The following is a 25,992-nucleotide window of genomic DNA, read 5'->3' on the forward strand; positions in this document are numbered from 1 at the left end:
GGTAAGAGGAGAATGAGAGGAGATATGATAGCCATTTTCAAATCTCTAAAGGGCTGTGACATGGAAGATGGAGGAAACTTGTTTTCTCCTGTTCTGGAGGTTAGACCTGAACCAATGGATTCACATTACAAGAAAGAGGATTCTGACAAACATCAGAAAGAACTTTCTAACAGAGCTGTTCAACAGTGGAACAGACTCCCACGAGAGGTTGTAGAGTCTCCTTCCTTGGAGGTTTTTAATCAGACGATGGATGGCCATCTGTCATGTATTATCTAGTTGAGTGCCCTGCGTTGCAGGGGGTTGGACTACAATTCTGTGATTCTACTTTTAAGGGTCTTGTGGCGTCCTCAGAAAATTTTGAAATGCTATATTGACTATTATCTGTTGCCTGTCTTACACACTCGCCTCATTGTAGGTGTAAATCGCAGGTATTAAATGTAGTAGTAAATAAGATTAGTAAGGTTTCCAGATGTTCTAGCAATAGATCCTTTTTGAAAACAAGAAGTCCACTTTCTTCCACCCTCTGCTCATGATGTTATGGTGAACCTTCAGAGTGGCATTTTCTTGAGTGCAAGGAATTGTCTAGTTTGCTTAGCAGCCAATATATGAGTGTACAAGCATCCTTGTATCCACAAGCATCCTTCTGAACCTGAGTGACCTAACTGAACTGAGTGTACTAACTGAAATCTTACTGGTGTCTTTCACAGTGGTCTTTTTATTTCCTATCTTTCATAGAAATGTCATTCTTAATAGTCCAAGAAATGCACAGGCATTATTTGCAGTCACAGTACTTAATGGTTCATAGTAATTGTGGTTGACTAAGGTTCCATTTAATACCCCCCCCAGCTTTTAAGAATATAAATATTGAATTCCAGTTGGTGAGGTCATCTGCTATACCTTCATCATATCTTAATACATTTCTGTTTTTTACAATCCCATCAGTACATTTTTATTTCTCTCTCCAGTATCACTAATGAAAATATGGCATTAAATAGGATCCAAGGTTGTTCCTTAAGGAATTTGTTCCATTTACTTCTTTCCAACACCTTGAGATAATATATTAATATATTGTGGCTTTTTACATAATAGTTCTATATAGTCAAAAGGGGGGGGACCAAAGTCATTCTGAGCTATTAACTATTAGATTCAGTGTTAAAAACCACATCTTATGTTGTCAAATATGGATTTATGTAATTACAGGAAATGAAGTAGCAGCCTCAATGCTAACTGAATAATTTTCAGGCAGCTGCAATTATAGCTGTGCTATCTACAATATATTACATAGAACATTTAATCTTCAGGTCACTTTGCATTCATTTGCTATTCACCCTTTAAGTATTAGATAGAAAGTCTTTTGTGATGTCCATTTTATAGGTCAGGCCAAGATGATGTGCTTTCATCAGTGCCGTACAGGAGATCATTAGCTTATTTCAGATACTGTAGTTGTTTTCAGGTAGGGCATTTGTGAATAATATTGGAGGCTCAATAAGGGGAATGAATACACATGTGTGTACAGTATAACAAAAATGGCAACCAAGGAAGAAGATTTGAGCTCTCTGTTACCACTATTATACTGATCATTTGTAGGTGCTGGAGTCTTAATATGTTAGTTGCCAGCTCTCTGGCTGATAAATTTGTTATTATGAATGTGTCCAGAGGCTGAATAATGTTAACATGACAGCTGGGGATGCAGGATAATTGACTGGGACCAAACATCAGCAGTAGCAGGTGCAGGGTTTATTCTAAGCTTTTTCCCCCCAACTGCTCGAGCACCCAAACTTTTAGTAAGCCAAAGAAAAAGAAAGGAAAGGAAAGAAGGGGAGGGGTGGGGTGGGGAGGTAAAAAAATAATAGATAAAGAGGGAAACAAGAGGCCAGGAAGGTTAGGAAAATAAGAAATAAAAAGACAAAGAACAAGAAAAATGGAGGTGCCTTGGGAAAAACGGGGGAATAAGAGAACGCTTTCCCCATATTATCTGGGGATGAGATTATCTGCCTTTCCTAATTTGAAGTTTGGGTACTGAGACTCCCATCTGATTATAAAACTAATTATAATTGTAGTGATTGGTATTTGCTCTATGTGGAAGAAATTGTTATTGTCCCTGAAAAATATATCGTTTCTGTTTACTGTTATGGTACACTAGGGGTTAATGAAAGCTCTTCACAAAATGGATGCTCAAAAACTGCATATTTTAGTTTGTATATTATTCACCATTTTACCTGGAGTAATGCAAAGACATAGAGGAAAACAACAGAATGGGAAAAAACAGAGATCTGTTCAAGAAAATTGGAGATAAGAAAGGAACATTTTGTACAAAGATTACCATAATATAGGACAAAAGTGGAAAGGACCTAACAGAAGCAGAAGACATCAAGAAGAGGTGGCAAGAATACACAGAGGAATTATACCAGAAATATATGGAGGTCTCATACACCCCAGGTGGTGTGGTTGCTGACCTTGAGCCAGACATCCTGGAAAGTGAAGTCAAATGGGCCTTAGAAAGCACTGCTAATAACAAGGCCAGTGGAAGTGATGATATTCCAGCTGAACTATTTAAAATTTTAAAAGATGATGCTGTTAAGGTGCTATACTCAATATGCCAGTAAGTTTGGAAAACTCAGTAGTGGCCAGAATATTGGAGAAGATCAGTCTACATCCCAATGCCAAAGAAGGGCAGTGCCAAAGAATGCTCCAACTACCATACAGTTACGCTCATTTCACATGCTATCAAGGTTATGCTTAAAATTCTACAAGGCAGGCTTAAGCGGTATGTAGACAAAGAACTCCCAGAAGGGCAAGCTGGATTTAGAAGGGGCAGAGGAACCAGAGACCAAATTGCAAACATGCGCTGGATTATGGAGAAAGCTGGAGAGTTCCAAAAAAAATCTACTTCTGCTTCATTGACTACGCAAAAGCATTTGACTGTGTCAACCACAGCAAACTATGGCAAGTTCTTTTAAAAAGGGAGTGCCTGATCACCTCATCTGTCTCCTGAGAAATCTCTATGCGGGACAAGAAGCTACAGTTAGAACTGGATATGGAATAACTGATTGGTTCAAAATTGGGAAAGGGGTATGATAAGGCTGTCTATTGTCTCCCTGTTTATTTAACTTATATGCAGAATTCATCATGCGAAAGGCTGGGCTGGATGAATCCCTAGCCAGAATTAAGATCTCCGGAAGAAATATCAACAACCTCAGATATGCAGATGACACAACCTTGATGGCAGAAAGTGAGGAGGAATTAAAGAACCTTTTAATGAGGGTGAAAGAGGAGAGCGCAAAATATGGTCGGAAGCTCAACATTAAAAAAAAACCTAAGATCATGACCACTGGTCCCATCACCTGCTGGCAAATAGAAGGTGAAGAAATGGAGGCAGTGAGAGATTTTACTTTATTGGGCTCCATGATCACTGCAGATGGTGACAGCAGTGACGAAATTAAAAGACGCCTGCTTCTTGGGGGAAAAGCAATGACAAACCTAGACACCATCTTAAAAAGCAGAGACATCACCTTGCTGACAAATGTCTGTATAGTTAAAGCTATGGTTTTCCCAGTAGTGATGTATGGAAGTGAGAGCTGGAACATAAAGAAGGCTGATCGCCGAAGAATTGATGCTTTTGAATTATGGTGCTGGAGGAGACTCTTGAGAGTCCCATGGACTGCAAGAAGATCAAACCTCTCCATTCTTAAGGAAATCAGCCCTGAGTGCTCACTGGAAGGACAGATCGTGAAGCTAAGGCTCCAATACTTTGGCCACCTCATGAGAAGAGAAGATTCCCTGGAAAAGACCCTGATGTTGGGAAAGATTGAGGGCACAAGGAGAAGGGGGCGACAGAGGACGAGATGGTTGGACAGTGTTCTTGAAGCTATCAGCATGAGTTTGACCAAACTGTGGGAGGCAGTGGAAGACAGGAGTGGCTGGTATGCTCTGGTCCATGGGGTCATGAAGAGTAGGACACAACTAAACGACTAAACAACAACAACAGGGTTCAGGGTACGAAAAATAATGACCTTATTCCAGTTTGTCTGGAGACCTTGTGCCTATTGACCTAATTCAGTATGTAAATGCTTCCAAGCCTGAGGGTAAACCTCCTATGTGGCTATGAGTGCCACACTGGCGACCCCTGTCCTAATGTATGAATACTTTGGTTTGCAGTTTTTATTTTCTTTATTAGGGATTTGGCTGCAAGGCACCTGGAACTGCATTTTCTGGCTTGTGTACAGTAACTTTGCTGAACATGCAATGTGTTTGAGGCTGCTCAGCAGTTTTAGAACTCTTTTCATCGTAAATATACAGAGGTAAGGAACTGTAGAGCAAACCCAGCATGGCATATCTCTTTTCTTTATGAGTTAGTGGCTGCTGCATTAAATCATATTGAGCTTCCATCAATTTTCTGGTGCCATGAACTTTTTGGGAAACAGAGGTTGTCCTAACTGGGATAGATGCAATGTGTAGGTTCTTTGTGTCATAGTAATAGGACTATAATGTCAATTGTTGGGTTTTTTAAAAAAAATGACAAAGAAAACCAAATACCCTTTTTTGGAGGGCGCACCCATCTGTCTTGAGAAACAATGGGGTGCACCTCTGGGGGTGAAGTCATTAGAAGCACCAGAGTGACCTCTTTGGGGAACAAGCCTGAGCAGTGTGTGTGGAGGGCCTGGGCAATACCCCCCTCTCAGTCTTGCTGATGTGGTCCAAAGGAAAGCAGAGCAATACATTTGACTGCAGGAGTTGCTGGAAGGAGGCATACAAGGCACCATCCAACTGTCTCAGGAACTCCACCCTGGATTTCTGTAGAGTTTACTCCTTAGCCTTTTCTTCTCCTGAAGGTATCTCTCAAGGCAGCAGTGATTTAGGATCAGAGTTTTCCTTCTCCTAGATAGACTACCTTCCCAGCCTGACAAGCCCCATCTGCCCCTCACTTCCCTCTACAGCACGTGCAGAAACCACCTTCTTGTCTGTAGGACCCACTATTGGCCTCACTGGGCTCAATCCACCAGAGTCTGTCTTTGCATGCAGGGAATGTCCCTAACTCACTGAGAGCTTGAGACCCATTGGCTACCCTCACCTGGTTTAGCCGGCCAGTTGAAGCTGTTCCTGGGTGTGGCCGCAGTTGTATACTGACAACTTCTAGGAACCACAGGAGAGCCAAGTGCAGGGCAGGGACCAGAAGTGGACAAACTATCCCAGAAGGAGCATGACATGTCCCCCACCAGAGGTACTACCCATCCCCTAACACCCCATACACCCCAAGTACAGACCATAAAGAAATAATGCTTCAAGCCTGAAAGTTGCCAGAAATACTAGCAATATCAGCATGTGCTATAAGAATAAGAACCCAGGTAGCAGAATGTACTCACATTTTTAACCTGCAGCAACTTTTCATTAATTTCACAACAGTACAAAATTATAAATAAATTTACTGCAGATAAACATACTGCAGTAAAACTGAGTACACAAAACTGCACATGTGCAGGCAAAATATATTTCCAGAAAAGAGTTGACTGATCCCTGCACCCCCCCCTTTTGAAATGTAGAAATAATCAACAGTTCACAAAACAATCAGCTTTCAATAAAAAGAATTACCTAGCACAGCACAAAAGAAATATAATGACAAATGCATTCCAGTTTATTGTTTCAGTACAGTTTAAAGAAAATGCTGCATGGTGATTTGTTGCCTTGCTGGGCAGTGTATTGTTTCCTGATAAGTAGTGTGTCATGAATAGTGATTTATATTCAGCATTAACTCCTCCCTATTGCTTACAAAAGAAAAGTACAGAAATTTTAGTAGCATTATTTATGCTCTGGGGTTGATTAGAGCCCTTTTAAGATGTTTGTTATGTAGCCTCCTCCACCAGAGGTACAGAGGGTGGCAACATGAGAACAGACCTTTTCTGTGGTGGCTCCCTGCTTGTGGAATGCTAAGGGACATACCTTTAGGCACCAAGCAAAAATATTCTCCTTCTGCAAGACACATATTTTTAAAAAGCTTCTCAAGTAGTTGCCTGCCGACTGCTCCATGTAGCTGGCAGGTGGCAAAACAAAACAAACAGAGCAACAAATAGGTGTATCCAAGAACTAGAAAATAAGATAGAAGCAGGAAAGGTACACTAAAAGGAAGGTAGAAACAGCTCTTTAGGATCCCAGGGATTCTTGTAGCCAGGGTCCAACAACTTATGTCTCAATCACCTATTTAGTTCACCCATTGGCAGCCAGGCTGACTCATTTCACAGAAATGGCTTGGATACCTGCATGTTTTGCTTCATATCTTTTTCTTAGGATGGCTAGCATATTGGGGGGGGGGCTATTTATGTGCTCCTCTACTTTCCTTTGACCCACTGTTTTTAGAAAAAAATGTCAGGAGATCCTGTCACAAATATCTCATGTCTCGCCTAATTTGGTTCTCAGGGCAACTCCTAGAGTGCTTTCATACTTGAGGGTAGAATAGTTTTTGTGCATTTCTTCCACTATTTATGTTAATGGCTCATGGAAGGTTAAAGCATAAGAGAATGTGGAGCAGAGGATTTGTGATGCAAATGACCATTCTTGTCAACACAAGTTTTGCATTTGCATCACAAAGCAAACTGAAGCAAGAGCCGCTTGTCTCTCTGCACTTTCTGTGGACACAAGCTCCAGAGTGGAGGAAGCAGCAGCAAGATCTGTAACTGGGGTTTCCTCCCTCATCACTTAGTGCAGACTAGACATAGCATGTGATCACTTCTGGTTGTTGTTCTTTTTTAACCAAAAGCAGCTTGGGGAAGCTGTGAGTTTAAGTGGAAGGTAGGGGTGTGTGTGGGTGTGTGGGTGTGTGGGTGTGCGCGCGCGCGTGTGTGTATGTACACACACACACACACACACACACTAAATGTTTTGTCATCTTGAGTTTCAGACAGTCTTTTCTAGCCTTGCCTGGAGATGCTGGGGAATGAACCAGGGCCTTTTTGCATGCAAAGAATGCACTCTCTGACACTAAGCTTTTCCCACCCCCTGAGCCTGGTTTTTTGTTGTTGTTGTTTTTTTTTTTTTTTGCTAGAATTTCCATGGACAATCTATGTGTTTTAAATTTACACAAGAGTGTTCTTGTTTAAGAACGTAAGAGTCAAAACCAAGGACCACCAAGTCTAGGGTTCTTTGCAAGTATCTCCAAAACCAGCGCACACTTCGTCTGCTGGAAATTGATCAAACGTCTGTCAGTGGATCACCGTCCACCTTCTGTCAATTTCTGTGACAAGTGGAAGTAAAGCATTGGCATTATGGCTAGTAGCTGTTAACCCTATTTTCAAGCCATCCACATTGGATGTCACCACTGCCTCCTGTGATAGCAAGTTCTGTAGTTTAACTCTGCACTGTGTGAAGAAGTGTTTTATTTTATCTGTCCTGAACATTCCAACTTTCAGCTTATTTGGATGTCCATGTGTTCTAGTGCTTTGAGAGAGGGAGATAACCTTTTGTGTATATCCCCATGCATAAGTTTGTACTATTTTATCATGTCGCCTCGTAGTCACCTCTTCTCTAAACCGAAAAGTCCCAAATGCTGCAACCTTTCTTCACTCCACCCCCTTGTTCATTTTCGTTGCCCTTTTCTGAACTTTTCCTAACTCTACAATATTTTTTTTCAGGTGAGGTAACCAGCACTGTGCACAATATTCCAAATGTGGTTGCACCACATATTTGTATAACAGCATTATGATATTGACAAAGGTACACTGTCCTCTGGGGTTGACTTATTGGGGTTACCGTATTTTTTCGCTCCATAAGACACACCTGACCATAAGACGCACCTAGTTTTTAGAGGAGGAAAGGGGGAAAGCCCCATTTGGGGGGGGGGGTCAGCTCACAGTTGTGCAGCTCCTTTTGCACAGGGGAAAAGCCCCCTTTTTGGAGGATCAGCTTAAAGTTGTTGAGCTTTACTTTGGGGTTCAACTCGCAGTTCTGCAGCTTCTTTAGGAAAGGAAAGGAGCCGTTTCTACAGTTTCCAGACAGATCAGCCAGTCACATGTCACTGGGGAAACAAACAGCCTCCGTCTGCAGAACATTCAACAATGGAGGCCTGGGCAAGGGGGCAGGGCCAGAAAGGAAGCCAGCGATTAACCACATATTCGTTCCATAAGACGCACAGACATTTCCCCTTACTTTTTAGGAGGAAAAAAGTGTCTTATGGAGTGAAAAATACAGTATTTCTTAAAGTATGGGCTGGCCAACTCCAGTGGTATGTTCTGCTATCAGACCTTTGACTCTCTCTGTTGCTTTAATAGCAGTGATCATGTTAACATATGGATTTATAAATTTGGCTGTAATCTATCTGTGTTGGAGTATGCTGGGAAAAGAGAGATGGGAAAATGCAACAATCCTGAATTGTTAGACCTGCACAGATTTGTACACTTAAAACCATGGACTCGTTTTTAGAAGCAAGTTTGGAAGGAAGTAATGAAAGTTGGATTGCCTGAAGCAGTTAAAAGATGGGCTGGCAAAGCACTCAAGAATATAATAAAATATTAAAATATAATGGTGCCAAGGAAAGATGACTACATGTCTTTTCCACCTCTAATCTAATTCATATGTAAACTTACTTAAAGTGCACTCTACGTCTGGTGTTTTTTTGGGCTGACCGGGCATTCCTAGGTAAAAAGATTCCAGTTCATGCTTTGCCTCTGGAAGACTGAAAATTTGCGTCATTACTTTTAAGATGACTAGACTGTTGGTTTTTTTTGTTTTGCATATTGTTTTACTTTATTGTCTTACATATTTTTATCTTGTACCCCACTCTGGAATTGATTTTAATGTAAAATAGGTAATAAGTCACATAAATAAATAAAGCCTGCAATCTTAGGTGCACTTATCTAAGTATAAGCCATTGTGGCACATTGAGACCTGGTTCTGATGCCTAGACTTTTCTTTTTCACCATTGTAGGAAATTTACTATATGGAGCTGGGAAACATCTGAAACCAGGCTGCTTGCATTCATAGAGCTGAAACCTGTGGGCAGGTTTTCTTTGCCTTCTTTGGTCCAGTACTAGCTCCCTCTAAGGGGAGCATAGCAAGAATGGATCAAATGGCCTGCTCCAGTAATGGCCCCTTTTGGAACACTATTCTGTTTACTGTTGGTGAGAACACTGCAGGTGGTAACTTCTCAAATTCCCATGCCTTCAGAGGGTGCAGCAGGGCCCTCCAGTAGCAGAGCTCCTCTCTCCCCATGGGATAACGCATCAGAGCCTGGTGGAGAGACGCCCCTGGCTAATCATAATCCTATCCAGCAGCTCTCCTTAGGGGACAAAGCTTGCACCGCTGAATTCTTTAACTGCTTGTTATTTTGCCACTTCTGACTGCAACTAAGTATCGTTATAGCTTCTCTTATTGACAATTAAAGAAGTGATCACACATTTCAGTGCTGTTTACTTATGGTCAAAAGTATCAAATTGCTGGTACATATTATTGTTTTATTTTATATTAAGTTTTCAATTAAATTAATACATAGGAACAGTTTTATATCTGCTTTACAGAATATTTCTATAATTCAACACTTCTTTACATTTTTGTTCATTTTTGTAAAAGAAGATGGACTATGGGACGCACCTCAGATAACACCCAATAGATCTTATATTATTAGGTTGATCAATATTATTTTTTTGTTTCAGTATTAAACCCACTGAAATGAATGAACATTACTAAGTTAAGTTCATTAATTTCAATGTCTACTCTGAGTAAAACATAATTGAAGACCACCCACCAGTATTAAAAACCCCTTTTCTGAGATTTATTAATAATGCCATTGTAAGAAAGTTGTGACTGTTTCTGATCATTTGTATTATGCAATTTGGGCAGAATGAGGAATAGGAGAGAGCGAGAGCGAATGGGAAAGACAGCAGAAGCACTATTGCATTAAACAGTTCTTTACAACTGTAAGCAGATAGATGGTCAAGAGTAGATTATAAAGGTTATCTGGGGCATGTCCAGTGCAGAGGGGATTGTGTTGCTGCCTGTTTAATCTCTCAACTCCTTAGAATTTTACCTAATACATCATAGAAAGTAGAGGTCCTTTTGATCCTGGAGCTTGAACTCAGAAAGTCATATTGAATATCGTATGAACAATTTGAAAATTACATCAAAAGTATCATTTTTTTTAAAGAAATGTTTTTCGAATCTACTAACTCTGAACTTGGAAGAGACTGCAAATTACATCATTAGAGGAATAGGCAAAGATTTTTGGCATAGCACATTAGCATCTAGAATATCCTATTACAAGAAACTTTTAGAGGGTACTACACCTAAAAGGATTTATGAAAGTGCTGGTACAATATGTTCAGTTCTGAAATAAAAACAGCTGCTGCTCTGAATTTCTTGGAGAAATATTAAATAAACAATACTGCCTGGTTTTCTCTGAATTTTATTTTTATAACAAATTTGCATAATTGATTGTAGTCCACATTAGAGAATGAGGAGATCAAAATAAACAGTGGGTAAGTGCAAATAAATAGATCAGAGCAATTGGGAATACTAATAATTACACCCTATTTTACAAGATGGTTAGGAAGAGGGATGAAAAGTTGGATTTCCTGTGCACTATGTAAATCACAATGCTAGCCGTTGCTCCTTTCGCATTAATACATCCTGCAGTCAGACTGGTTGATGTGAACTTACTTTTCAGATGTAAGGATTCTACATGTAGAAAGCCTTAACCATTATCGGTTTTTGCCTGGCACTTGTCTATTGCAAGCATGAGTATACAGGATCTGGATTTCAGGCTGCTTTGTTTCCCCCCGCAATGAGCTTTCTGTGGGCAGACTATAAAGGATCTGTTGAAGGTCACCGGCTCCAATGATTGTCCTTTATGTAATGGTAGCTCTGCTGAGGGAGATATTAGAGTGGTGGGGGAGGAAAGGAAGTAGGCAACAGCAATGGCATTTGCATTAACTTGATAGTGCAACATACACCTCATCTTGGAATCAGGCAATTCTTTGAAAGCCACTTAAAGTTCCATAATAGCCCATGGGTTTTGATTTCCTCTTTTGATGTGTGAACTTGAAGCAAAGCCACGGAACAGGAAGAACTGCAGCAAGTATGCCTGTAAAGTTGGAACTGAAAGAACAGACGCTCTATAGAGAATTCACATTTTTGCATCTGCTTCATTTAAGAGGGGAGCAGCACTCAGTATGACACACTTCCCATTGCACATCAATATGAGATCATGATTTTAACCGAACTGGATGGAGGAGGAAGGAAAATACCATGTCAATAATTTTGTTTCCGTCACACATTAAAGGGGTATAAAATGTGGTTTGCAATGTAATACAGAATATGTAAGAAAATGGAATATACCTCATACCATTTGCCAAATTAACGTTTTCAGTGATGATTTGAAGAGAGTCAGATGTTACAGAAATTTCACTGAATGAAATGGAGATGTACCCAGACTGGATATGTTCACAGACTGACTGTGCACAGTGGACTGAGTCTACATTGAAGACTGAGTCTTCAGTTGGTGGTTGTTTTCCATCAGAGGAAGACTCCTTTGTCTTTTTAACTACCAGCGAGTTGAGGGAAGGAGGCCCGCCCATTTGCTGGCTGGCATAGAGCCACTTCTTTGTTACCTAAATGGCCCAGGTCTCTCTGCTTCACCAACCTGGGAGCTGACATAGGGAAGGAGCACCCTCCCACACACACACTTTTCCTTAGCTGGTACCAGTGGTGCAGCTGTGAATGTGCTTATGGCTGCACTACTCTACCAAGCGTTTACAATCCCTAAATTGGGATGCACTTGGTCCCTTTGTTACCATCACATTGTGCTGGCCTTGCTGTTAGCACATCATGACAATAGGCTTTGTGATAAATGAAAAATATGATGTGGCAGTCAATCTTTTTGATATGCATACGGTTGAAGTTTAACATTTTATTGTTAGATAAAGGAAAAGATTCTTGTATATAAGGATTTAACTGTAGGAGGTTTTTAAATTAGGTACCAGAAGCTTGATCTGGAAACTCCCACGAAATTCCCACCACTTTTACTTAGCCCATGGAGATTTTGGCTACCCTCTGGACTTACGATGCAACTAGAACAAATGAGGTTATGGGACTACTTTTTCAGTGTGGCTTAACAATCAATCCGTCTTCCCAGGGATTCTTGGAAATTATAGCTCTCCAAGGGCAATAGGATTTGTCTAACAAACTACAGTTCCCAGGATTCTTTGGGGGATTACAACACTGTTAAAGTGGTGTAATAGTGTTTTAAATATATAATGCAGATGTAGCCCCATACTTCCTGTTATTACTGGATATTGGGAACTAGATTTCAGAGAAGTCATGTTACTAAATTGGCTGCTAAAAATATCTTCCTAAGGCCTAAATGAGAACGCTAGCATGTATGAAGATTGTATTTAGCATTAGCCAAAACTGTTGGCTATAAATGTAGCCTAAGGTATTGATTATATATTTAGCAAAGCTATTAATTACGGTGTACTGTATTAAAGTCTAACAATGTGTAGAGCAACGTAATCATTTAAGAGCCTAGCTGCAGAGTAGTATATAAAATAGATGAAGGACTACCAAAAAAATTGCTGTTAAAATAAGGCCTAAAGCAGTTACTCTTCTCTTACCAGTGTGCTTAAAGGTCTTGGGTGTGATTCTGGATTGTGCTTCATATTGCATTAAGCAGTTTATTTTCTGGGTAAAATATATTTGTGAGTCTTTTATGTATGGAAGCTGAGAAATAAGTAATGGTCATCCTAGTATAAATCCCATTTGTGACCTACTCTGAATTTTCTAGCACAATATTGCAAAACATATTATGTTTCTAAATAGTATGGTGTTCAAAAAACACTTCTTCTCTTGGACAGGGTTTGCAACATACAGCAATAACAGTAATCTTAAAAGCAGATTAACTTTTTGAACATGCAAAGAATAAAAATAAATTGTAGAGTATTTTGAGCATATGCTGCTGTATATGAGTGAACTGTAAATAGCTATGATGGTCAGAACACAGGGGAAATGGGATTAATTGTAATCCCACAGCATTTGAGCAGCTAAAATCATCCAATAGCCGGGGGGCGGGGGCGGATGTCAATTGATCATTTTGAAACTCATTCGAATATATTTTTGCTTTAGAAAAAGCAGACAGACAGGAAGAAAACTGCAACAATCTTATTTACAGCTAATGGCCAGACATTACAGATGTTTCTACTAATCTTCGCATATTTGAGTCTAAGAATATATTTACAAAAGCAAGCCTATTTGCAGTGCAGTCTTATGCCCACCTACTCAACAGTAATTCCCATTAAATTCAATGAAATTTATTCCCAGGTAATTGGGAATGCAGCCATAGTTCAATATATTGACCTGGTGTGAACAACATGGTAAGCCAATTTATGGCTTTCTGGCACTGCAAAAATGTGCAGGCTCCTGGAGATGATCTCACAAACACTTCGTTCCTCCCTGGTCCTTTTTGTTGCCAAAGGTTTAGTTTAGCTTACCATCCAAATGTGGACTCCTGTCTTCTCACTAACCATGAGTTTGGCTTCTCATGTTGTGTGAACCAGGCAAATGTCACAACTCCTGAATTCTTTAGTGGACCTGCATGATGCTTTTATTTACATACACAAACAAACACACACTATGTTTAGGGTAATTGCAAAATCCATGCAACATTCCCACTGTCAGTTAGGCTCATTCAGAAGCATGTGGGCTTCTGTCCGTCACCTCCCCTCTCACAACTCAAATCATGCTTATTATTACCACATTCACAATGTACTTATTTAAGCAAAAACACAGCATTATATCCAATTAATTCCTGCACATAGATGATCCATTGTAATTAATGGAACTTATTTAGTCATATTTATTAATTTAATTTGATGCTACTCTGAGAAGCATTGGATACAGGCCTTAAATTACAACAGAGGTCACCAATCGTTTTGGACCAGAGGGCAAAATTTTGAATTTTGAGAAAGTGCTGTGGGCACAAGTGAACAAAATAGCTACCATTGGAGGCGGAGCTGTTGTATTCTGCTCATTATGAGTTTGAATTGAAAGCATAACACAAAATTAAAGTCATAGTCATTGCTGTTTCCCTATCCTGTGGGACAATACTTGCCATGCGACATTAGCTACCTCATGCTGGTCCTGACTGGGGAGTTCAAACAACTTATTTCTCCTACACGCACACCTATAACAACAGGGAGCATTATCCAGTACCAGGAAAAATATACAAAATGGCTACACCACACTCACTTTTTTGCATACAAGATACAGAGCACAGACACACATGCATCTCTCCCTCTCTTTCATAGGCCACACATTCATACATTCCTCCCTTAAACACAACACATGTCCATTTCTCCCTCTCATATATATGGGTGTCTGCAGTAAATAAAAAATTGTGTGTGTGTGTGTTAAATGTTGAAAGGTTGGAGCAGACTAGCAGGGAAAGCTCCTGCTACTGCAACCATTTAGCTGAATCTGACACCAACTTTTTTTTTTTAATGAAAGCTGGGAATCTGGGGGTTGGGATTTACTCCAGGGGCAGCACAGAAGGTTTCACAGGTGCCATGGTGCCCGCATGTGTTGGGTTGGCAATCCCTGGTACAATGTTTAAACTCCTTGTTAATGTCAAAGGCTTGTGGGGGAGAAAGAGAGAGAAAAAGCTTTTCAGGTTTCAGGAGTTGAAATAAAATGTCATGACTGTACTAGAGAACTTAATGCTGATCCACTGCATTGATTCACTTTGATGACCTCTCCCTAAAACTTTGTGTTATTAATTAGGTCTCAATTGCGTGTTTCTTAGAGCTCCCTGAAGAGAAGAGGCAGCAGGGATATTCACAAAGAAAAGAAGGCATTTGCTCAGGTACCTGTTTCCAACCAAGTATATGTTTTACAAAGTCCACATGAAAATTGGCCAGGCAAATTGATGCTGTTCCTCTGTGTGCCCAGGTGCAGTGAGCCTGCTACCCCTAAAGCGTGGAGGATGAGAAGCAAAATAGCCACAGTACAACGATCTGGCATCAAACAAGCCACAACTTTTATTGATTACAGGTGTACGTAGGCTTAGGCTTTGGCACTGAGTACACTGAATCATCCAATACATCTGCTGGCTGGTTACAATTTGGGGTTGATACTGAGTTAGGATTGACTTATGTCATACATCAAATAGGAACAATCCCTCAGGATTGCCACCCTAGGAAGTGCTATGGCCCTCAGCCCCCATCTGGGGATAGAAGGACCTCCCTAGGATCCATTCAGTGTGACACCCTGTTAGCTTAGAGTAGGGAGAGGCTAAGACTTCTGACTCCCCCCTCCCCCCCGCTTGATTAAGGATCCCCCACAATGCTTTAGCTGCCAAAAGGTGTGACGGTTGCTATGAGGTAATCAAAAAACCCAGACGGATCCGGTTTGCCTGGAAGAAAAATCCCTCACCTTGCATAGCAAGGTGTTCCCGCGGACCCACCTGAAACTCTGCTGAAAAAGGGAGAGAGGGTGGGAGATCATGATTCAATTGAGATGCATGCAAAAAAAGAGACAAACCCATTTTATGTCCAAGGAATGGACCTGAGTGAAGACTCCCTGCCAGGGAGATCCAAGTTGGGTCTGCCCCCCTCCCAAGGACATGCTGCCAAGGACATGGCCAGATTCACAGGCAGGCTAAATTTAAATCCCACGATTAGTGGGAAAGGATGGGAGTTCTCCTGCCAGTTGTTAAGGAGTCAGAGAAGAGGTGTCATGACATGCTACAACTGACACCTCACAGGGGAAAGGTAAGCAGGATTTACAATTTTTTGAAATGCTAAAGTTGTCAGAACCTTCTTAAAATCAACTTACAATTCAGAATTGCTTGTAGTTTTTATATAATACGCACCTTTGATTCCCACCCCCACCCCTACTTCTATCATCTCTATAGACAAAAGCTGAAACTTTTCTTATGGAAAATAAAGCACCTTGTCTCAAAGTATTTGGAGCAAAGAGAGCTCAGGGACATTCACTAAATTTATCCTTGGTGCCAAGGTTTTTGTGCTAATGAGCATCTTGGCACTTCACACATTGAAACAACACATAGTGTGTTATTCTCTCAGAGTTTGAGGCATTGTTTTTTCATGAGAGCTGAACAGCATGTGATAGCAAGATATCCGTTTCTTTCCACCGGATTAAAATAGAAAAGTTAAAGCCATCCACTTGCCTCGCTTGCATTCAATTTTTATTAAATTCCTAAAGTGTGGATTTCCTCAGTACTCTTGGTTTAGAATTCTACTCCTATCCTGTAAAGAAACCCCACCCCCCAGTTTTTATACAATTAGTTGTTATATAGATTGGGCACATGCATTAGATTTCCAATCAGTGGTTGTGTTTCAACTATCAAATCTCAAATTAATAAGCCTCTGTATGCACAAGTTTCATGCACCTGTATGATTAATCTGACTGTTGCCAATGGAAGCTGAAGACAATGACAGGCAGATAAAGATGCTGTGAGTCTCCATGTTACCACTCACTGCAGACTGTATCTGGACTATATTTTCCACCTACATTTGCCCTTTCCCAAATACATTAAAGTCACTTTCAAACAACTGAGAGCCAGCCATACAACAGAGCTGTTAAGCAAACAGAGGCCAGAAAACCAATTTAATATTCCTAGATGAATAAAGATGTCTTAACTTGGAGCCTCAAAGCTTGTGGTGTCAATGAAGTTTTCTTTCCTCCTTGAAAGATTGACAACATGTTCCCCACTATATGATCAGCTGAGGGAAAGTGGCATTTCTGTTCCTTCTATAAACACATATACTTGTCTGGATCTTAGTTCCTAAGTGTTTTTTGTCACTTAAGGTACTCAATTTTTTTGGATCAAATATTAGGTTTAAAAAATCCAATGATGTGAAAACAAAGAGAGTGTTAGCTATACTTCTCTGCATTTAGTTTTATTGAAAAAAAAAAAGTTTCTGTTCAGCAGAGCTGCAGAATGGAGCTTCTTGGAAAGTGCCAGGCAGCAGTCAGGACACAAAGAAAACTGTTTCTTCAGCGCAAGGTAGGATTATTGGCACCTGCCCAATTTCCTGGGCACCAGCTATGCTGCCATCTCATCCAGCTTACAGCCCAGTAAGTGCATAGCCATATTCTGCCTGGCAAAGACCATTGAGGAGGTGACAGGAGTTGGAAGATTTGATTTTCATCCCTTTCTCTTCAGGTCTACCTACTGGTCAAAGATACAGATATATATATATACATTTATATACATTTTGCAGTATGAGCAAGCCCTCAATTTCATCACAGCTTCTGCGCTGCAATCCTAATTTGTTCATGTTCCTCTTTCTGCCCCCCCCCCTTCATTTTTGCATCTGGTGTACATTGCAAGCTCTTTGGCAGCTAATGTATCTGTATGTAGAACTCTCTTCAAAATGCAGAGTACACATTGTGTAAAATTAGCTGTATGTGCCCAGATTCTGTGAAGAAGACCTCATCAACATACAGAGGTTGGATGAGGAGGTGGTAATGGGCATGTTATGACCTTGTCGTGGATGCACTGACTGAATTTTGCATGAACAGTTCTAGAGTTGGGGCCAATATAAGGGGCAAAACAATGCAAACACACCTTATGCCTGGGGGATGGGGTTGCATTAGGTAGATGTCCCCACCACCAGCAGCTCAACCAGCCTGCCACTGTTCATCCTTCTGCAGACCAAATGGAGCTGGGTGAGCAGTATTCCTTCTGGTGGCATTCCCACCAGCAGGGGCCAATGAAACTCCAAAGCAGGGCATTCTGATGGCAAGGAAGGGATGGTGTTGATCACAGATAAGACAATAGAACAGCTTTTCCTAGTTTATGGCACTTATAGCTAGATGGGGGTGATGGGAGTTGTAGTTCAAAACATCTGTTGGTCATCAAGTTGGAGAAGGCTGCTGTAGATGATTTCTAAGAGAAACTGGATCCCACAACCAGTGGAAATTCATATCTGATAAACGAGACTGTCTAATAGATCAGAGCAGCTAATCTGTCCCTTTAAGATTGGTTCACATTACAAATTTATCTGGTAACAAATGAGCTAACTTCAATTTCTAATGTAGCCAATGCATGGAACTTTTATTTGCATATTCTGTGCTATAATCCTGTTATTTTCCTGCTGCTTAGCATTTAATAGCTACCAGAGATGGTCCTTAATTAGCATGCCGTTTGGTAATGAGCATATGCTTACTTAATATTTCTTTATGTATTTCTCACAATATTTAAGGCTCTGTGCATGAAAAAAAGGAAAATGGAAAATGCTAAATTAACCTTACCCAGATTTAACATAAGATGTCAACAAACAATCCTAATCATTCTAATTGAAATAAGATATATGTTGTCGAACATTTTTATTTTGTTAACTGATGTTGCCATATGTTTTTCTCTCTGCAAACATGCATACATAACACACACACACTTATTTACATCTATCATAATTTGTTACTTTTGCACTAATTGGGATATACCATTTGAGAAGTTTTAGTTAAGGAAGTTAACCTCAGACTGCAATTCTGTACACACTTACCTAGAAGTCAGTCTCACTGAACTTAACGAGGCTTACTTTTTAATAGACATGTATGTGTAGGTTTATACTATTAAGGTACAATAATTTTTAACATGCATAGGGAATCTAAGTCTAAGTTCTTTGGAGATCACTCGTGGCTGAGTAAGATTGTCTTCCATGAATATGGTCTTAACAGTGTGTCCGTAAGTGACTATGGAGGCCAATTCTGGATCCACATGTCCTTCCGCAGTTGGAACATAGGTTTCTGGGCAGGAGTTGATCACTATGAGTCTAAGTGCCTTTCATATGTCTGCCTTAAATTTCTATATGCTTATAGAAATCTTGAACTCCCTCTGCCAATACACTCTTTAATGGAGCAGACATCACTAGGAGATGCATGGGAGCTACATTGCTCCCATAAATGTAATGTACAAACAGGGACTTTATTACTGAAGGTGGAAGTAAATGTCAGCTCTGCCCATGGACACCATTTTTTCCACATGTGTGTGACATCTCTCATTTTATTTTATTAGTTTTGATCAAACAGAAGCTGCAGTCTTACATGTCACTGCAGACCTTCTAAAGCAGGTGTGGGGAACCTCTGGCATGTGGGACATACTGGGATTTGCTATAAGATACTTTATACTGGATTTTGTAGCAGCTGATTTTCAGTTATAAGTGGCAATAATACTGGACTCCTATAAAATCAAGGGTGGCACTGTGGGTTAAATCACAGAGCCTAGGGCTTCCTGATCAGAAGGTCGGCGGTTTGAATCCCCACAACGGGGTGAGCTCCCGTTGCTCGGTTTCTGCTCCTGCCAACCTAGCAGTTCGAAAGCATGTCAAAGTGCAAGTAGATAAATAGGTACCATTCTGGCAGGAAGGTAAACAGTGTTTCCATGCACTGCTCTGGTTCACCAGAGGTGGCTTAGTCATGCTAGCCACATGACCTGGAAGCTGTACGCCAGCTCCCTCGGCCAATAAAACAAGATGAGCGCCACAACCCCAAAGTCGTCCGTGACTGGACCTAATGGCCAGGGGTCCCTTTACCTTTTACCTATAAAATCAACAAAACTTCTATACTTATTAAGTATCACACAGTGCTGCGATGATTTATTGAACCATTTCCTACACTGGAAGATAGCCATGTACACTTCAGTGTGTATGATGGATTAAAGCCTCACATAGTGAGGGTTATGCTGCTCACAGAAAAAGTGTGTACAGAATTACACTGTTGCTTGCAAACTTTGGGCCTTCTTTGGGGTGGCATGCATAATTTTTTGTGGAAGGGCTTCTAAACTTAGAAACTAATAATTTGTTCATTTTGTAGTAGCTGAAAACATGTGCAATCTCTGAAACATTTGTATTTGTAGCTGTTATTTTTCTGAGAATCTATAAGGTGGCAATTTTTCCACACTTAACCAGCTGTGCATTCATTGAATATGTGTGTGTGTGTGTGTGTGAGAGAGAGAGAGAAAGAGAGAGAGAGAGAGAGAGAGAGAGAGAGAGAGACAGAGAAGGATGTTGAGCTACAACTCACATCTTCCCTATACCTGCTTTATGGAGTTACAGCCATTGTGTTTGTATTTTAAACAATTTCCTCTTTCTCTCTTCATTTTTGGGATATTTTTCTTGGCAGGAAGACAGCGCTGATTTAAAGTGCCAGCTTCAGTTTGCCAAAGAAGAAACAGCATTGATGCGTAAAAAGATGGCCAAACTAGGCAGGGAGAAAGATGAACTGGAACAAGAACTTCAAAAGTACAAGTCTATCTATGGAGATGTGGAAAGTCCACTCCCTATTGGGGAAGCTGGAGGACCACCCAGCACAAGAGAAGCTGAACTGAAGCTTCGTCTGAAACTAGTAGAAGAGGAAGCTAACATTCTGGGGAGAAAATTAGTGGAGCTGGAGGTAGAAAACAGAGGTATTAAGGCTGAGATGGAGGATATGAGATGCCAGTATGAGAGAGCATGTTTAAGCCAGGACCATGTTTCAAGCATTCCTACCTCACCTTATGGTGACTCTCTGGAGTCAGCAGCAGAGCTTCGCCGTCATTTGCAGTTTGTAGAAGAAGAGGCAGAACTGCTGAGGAGATCGATCTCTGAAATTGAAGATCATAATAAGCAGTTAACAAATGAATTAAATAAATTCAAATTTGAGCCTGGACAAGAGTCTGGCTGGCTTGATGAAAATGCTTCCAAGTGCAGTGGATCATTACAAGAAGAGTTAAAATCTGCTCGAATTCAAATCAATGAACTGAGTGGGAAAGTGATGAAACTCCAGTATGAGAATCGTGTATTGATATCCAATGTACAGCGCTATGATCTTGCCTCACATCTAGGCCTGAGGACTTCAAGCCCTAGGGACAGTGATGCTGAGAGTGATGCAGGGAAGAAAGAGTGTGACAACGAAGAGGGCCATCTACCTCAACCAAAGAGAGAGGGACCCATTGGGGGTGAAAGTGACTCAGAAGATATATATGAAAAGACATCGGGTTTTGGGAGTGGGAAGCCATCAGAAGTTAGTGATCTTTGTTCCACTGAACTAACAAGGGCCAAAGAGGATACAGAGTCTTTGATCAGCATCAGGCGTGAGGCTGAAAGGCTTGAAAGAGCTGTTGACCGTCTCATCATTGACACGGATAGTTTAATATATGAATCAAAAGTGCACATAACCAGCAGTACTTCCTCTGAGCAAGGTCTGGAAAAAGATGAAGGAAAACCGGAGAGTAAGAATGAGCCGGAACTTTTGGATAATATTAATTCAAGAATGAAAAATTTCCAGAAAGAACTGCAAACTTTCCTAGAGAAGGTTGACAGTATTGGGGAAGGCCTCAAAGACCAAATGGAAGACCTTTCGCCTCTCCCTCACCTTACAGAATCCTCCAGTTTTCTCTCCACAATGACATCTTTATCCCGAGACTCACCCATTGGTAACCAGGGAAAGGAGCTAATTTCAGATTTTCAGGTAGGTGGACTTCTTGTTTGTCACCTCACTTTTTTTTTTTAATTCTTTCCTGCTGCACTGGTGCTATTTTTACACATGGCTGCTTTGTTATGATTTTGAAGTATAAATGATAAAACTTTATTTTAGGTTTTTATCTTCTACTTTGCTACAGAGGCTGTTCCTCATGGCAAAAAAAGCTAACAGAGGCTAAAGGCATCTGAATCTTTTCATTTTCTCCGTCCTTGATCTGCTATATTCATGGCCTTTTTGTTCTGATGTCAAACTTTTTAAAAAAGTTACTGAGAGGCACCATCACAAAACATTTTCTTTTCATACGCCATTAGCAGCTTTGCTAATGAATGTGTAAATTACCTTTTCCCCTCCTGTTATTCTGATTCCTTAAATGAAATGTGTTCTCAAAAGGTCTTGCTAAACATAAAAATCCAAAATAAAATAAGATATTCTTGCAAAGCCTGCTTGCAGCTCTCTCACATAACCGAGGGGTGAGCAAAGAAGCACTGTAGCCAGCGAAGGACTGCCTTTCGTAACCCGTTTCCCCTGGGCTCATGTCTATACTGCCACAGCTGCCACACTGGATATGGCTTTTCTGCACAGCACAAGTAAGGATGGAAGAGCCTTGTATCCCCATATCCTCCATAACTTGTATGCTTGCTGTTGGTTTGACTCATGCATCCTCATTGCATGCGCCTCATAACCAGTGTGCATTCTTTCCCCTCTCTTTCTCTTTTTTGCTTTTCAGATATTTCAGCCCATTATTTTGCTCATCCTCATTTTAGTTCTGTTCTCTTCACTTTCTTATGCCACTGCATTTAAGTTGGTTTTTCTGTTCATGCTTTTCTTTGTCTTGTAGTTTTTTCAGTCGTCTACCTTACCCATTTTTGTTTCTTTTATTTCCTCCTGTCCTTTGTTTTTTTGTGTTATCAACCCCACCCATGCACCTAACAGTCCAAACTGAGGGATCAGATGGAGTGGCAGCGCAGCCAAGACCATGGAGACGAGAGAGAGAGTCATCATCAACGAGGCACCACTGAACCACACTGCAGAGCTGATGGAGAATTTAAACTCTACAGGCCAGGAAACAAGGGTTGTTTCAGTCTAGAGGTTAGCACAGCCTATTAAAAAGCTCTTGCTGCCCTCAAAGGGACCAATAAGTGTTTGTCACAGAAGCTAAGGCAAAGTGGTGGGAAATAATTCATATGGGCTATTATGACTTGAACTTGAGCTAAAACCAACCACAACAACCCACAATGTTCACTTAAAACCTCTGCACCCTTAGACTTCTGTGATCCTAATGGCCACCCCTGATATACCTGTAACTGACCTGGAAAGAAACAGATAGCCAGAATGCCATGTGTGAAATGTGGGTGGTTGTTGTGTTGCTCACCTTGATGGCTTTGAAAAATCATTGGAAGTTAAATTATATACCTCAACACTATATCAAGCAATAGTCACTACAAGGTTGCAGTGTAGTATGTTCCTTGTATTTCTCACCAACAAAACTTTCAGAAAGCCCATGTAATTTTTTCCATGCTTGATAGCATATAAATAGTTGTGATTTTATGGACATGCTCCAAAATCCCCCACACAGAAGGGCTTCCTTTTTTTTTTCTTCTGTGAAGAACATCTCTCTAAACGTATAGAACTATTTCTTGTTGTATACATCAACCACTTTCATTCTCTAGAACAACAATCAGCTTGCATACATAAGCATCATAAGTATGATGACTTGTATATTTATCCATAGATGATACATTGTGAGCTGTCACTGCTAATGGTTGCAAAAGCATTAGTTTCCATCATAGTCCTTCTGGATGTGTTCTGGAACCAGCCAAATTTGAATTCTTAATCGTGGGTATGTACAGATGTTGAGTGGTGGTCTCTATAGAATAGCAGTCACTACATTTTGTTGAGATGTATGACTTTCATCCTGAATTGAGTTGACAGGAAACTGTTCCCAGTCCTTACTGGCTGAAAAGCAGTGATGCCACTAACCCAATTCTCTTCACCTTCTTCCAAAAGCAGTTTTAAAGTGTTTTAAACCTTTTAAAGAGGGTATGAATGTATATTTGATTCCTTAAATTTACATGCAGCATTTTAAAATTACAAAGGGCTGATTGCATGGAGGAAGTAGCAAGATAAGACAATTAAATCAGCGTTTGATTCACAGTCCAGCAAGTCTGTCAGATGCATTGCCTAGATTGGCAGGTGGGGAGGAAGATTTGAAATGTAGAGGAGAGAACAATGCAGCAAGCCTCAATTTGCATGTATGTTTGTGCACAACATGTATTAACTTTTGTTGTGGTTCAGCCAGGCACAGAATGAATAGGCATAATCAGAATTAGGGAAATGAAAGAGGGCAATGAGAAATAAGCAGAGTTTGGAAGCATGTTGGTATTATGCTAAATAGTTTGTTCTAATGGCCTGTGTTGAACAGACATATTATTTTACAGTCTGTTTAGGGCCCAGACTTGCCAGCTCTGTACCAGATTCCTTCTTTAATGGATGAGCAAACATGCAGATGGGCATAGAGACATTAGATATTATAAATAAATTTGGTCAGTGTATTAAAAAAAAATTATCCCAGAGAATACGAATATGAAGTAAATGTTAGCCATTTATTTCAGACATGTATATGACACAATATTGCAAGATGACATAAGATTTTTTGTTACAGGGTAGTCCTTTACAGGTAATAAAACCTGTACTTTAATCCATGGATCAAAAGTGTACAAAACACACCTGTTTGCCTGAGATAAGAGTTTTGGGGGGTTTTGCAATCAGTTCTATGTTTTGTCAAACTAAGGCCATGTCAACAACTGATCAAACTTTATACTGTACTATAATAAGCTGACATTAAATTTATATACAGTGGCACAAAGTTTAGAGATCCCAGGAAGAGCATTAATTTGCCATTTTTTTGCCATTATAAAACAGGGAAACCACGGTTATTTGCATGTGGTGAAATTATTTTTGAGTGTTGATTTTAGATTTTGTGTTAACATAGTTTGGTTCATAACTATGGGCAATAAGCTATGAGGGCATTAACACTTGCCGAAGCCCATTGTTTATTCAGTCAGAAGGGAAAGCACTGGAGTTTTACTAGCCATATAAAGTGTTTTTAAAGCATGGAATGGTGATTATCATTTGTGACTGTGGGAAAAATAGTCCACTTGCATTTGACAAGAATAAAAGACGTGGATTAACAGAAGACTCTGAAAAAGAGTGGCTTCAAGATGTTAAAGTTTAACTAATCTGCACTAATCCATCTGAACGGTGGATCACTTATTCCAATCTGCATTTGTGACTATGAGAACAGACCCATGAATTTATTTATTCTAGATTCATTAATCCTACCTCTTCTCCTTCATTGGCAGGGATATAGAAGATATCCCAGTTCACAGTAATTTGCCAATCTGTTGATACAAAATATTGAGCAAAATTATATACATTGAAGATAGAAAATGGGAAGTAAACTGTTAAAGAATGATGTTGAAGATAGCACTATTTTGTTATCTTCCCCAAGTAGATGTGCCATTGATGCTCTCCCAGATCAAAATTGGAAAAGGGAACTTTTTAGCTGCTTTGCTCTGGGAATAAATGTCTTTGCATTGGCCACTTAGGAAATCTGTAGATTTTTCATCTTGTTGGATAGGGCATATAAATAACGGATAGGGGGACGTGAACCTCAGTTTGGTTTAAACTTGCTTTTTGAGTATAATTAAATTATTGATTTGATGCTATTTTTTCTTGCTATTGATGATACATATTTCTTTTTGCAAATAAAATAAAAATAGATGGAAGATAAAAAATTTCTAGGTCTGTTTTCCCACTGCAGATTATTTTATACATAGTGTTGTGGTAGATTAATTGTTAGATGACAGACAATGTAAGTCTATTGTCTTTAATTTGGAACCACCCTCTAGTCTTAAGTTACTTTAAATTGCTGTCATTATTTGTACTGCACCAGTAGTTATTAGCATACAGTATTATTAGTAGGTAAACTCTTGGGTTAAGTATATGCTTTGAAAGAAACTTGTCTTTTTTTTAAAAAAAGAGCAGACTTCTTGTTTTCTTCATTAAAGCTAGTCATTCAACTAGTTCAGCACAGGGGAGGAGACAGACGCCTACTGAAACATTTCAACTCATTATTCACAGATAGAATAGAGCCCTGCTATTGTGCGAGAGAGAACTATATTTCTAAATCTTTAATATGAACAAACTATTGGCTCCAAGGAACTGTAAGCAGAAGGGAAATAGCTAGTAGCACTGACTTACAAAACCTTGGGCAAGTGCTGGAGTAGGAGTTCTGCTTCTTCTTTATTGAATTTATATACACTGTGCTGTATGATGTGGATTCTGTAATAGTTCTCATGTTTCTCCGTGCAGAAGATTACATTTGAGTTTCATTTACAACACTCTAGTGCAGGAGTAGGGCAACTGGGCTCAGCTGGCAGGCCAGGTCCCAACTCCCCACCCCCAGAGTGGCTCACAGGCCACTTTGACAGGTCAGTGGGTCTAACCACCTGTCAGTTACCTGATGTCAAA

General features: G+C 40.1%; 1 protein-coding gene across 9 annotated transcripts in view; it reads left to right on the forward strand.

Moving 5' to 3' along the window:
- Nucleotides 1–25,992, forward strand: part of MTCL1 (microtubule crosslinking factor 1) — a 99,816-nt gene that overhangs the window by 40,339 nt on the left and 33,485 nt on the right. For 4 of the 9 annotated variants that reach the window (XM_081873797.1, XM_081873790.1, XM_081873792.1 and 1 more), the window contains exons 4-7: nucleotides 14,777–14,836; nucleotides 16,925–17,002; nucleotides 20,122–21,447; nucleotides 22,393–22,548. In XM_081873797.1, coding sequence (XP_081729923.1) covers nucleotides 14,777–14,836; nucleotides 16,925–17,002; nucleotides 20,122–21,447; nucleotides 22,393–22,548 — 1,620 coding nt within the window. The remainder of the gene's footprint in view (nucleotides 1–14,776; nucleotides 14,837–16,924; nucleotides 17,003–20,121; nucleotides 21,448–22,392; nucleotides 22,549–25,992) is intronic. The other 5 variants (XM_081873791.1, XM_081873793.1, XM_081873794.1 and 2 more) reach the window with 3 other exon arrangements.

This window comes from Podarcis erhardii (assembly GCF_964252035.2).
Source record: "Podarcis erhardii genome assembly, chromosome: 8".
NCBI classification, from domain to species: Eukaryota; Metazoa; Chordata; class Lepidosauria; order Squamata; family Lacertidae; genus Podarcis; species Podarcis erhardii.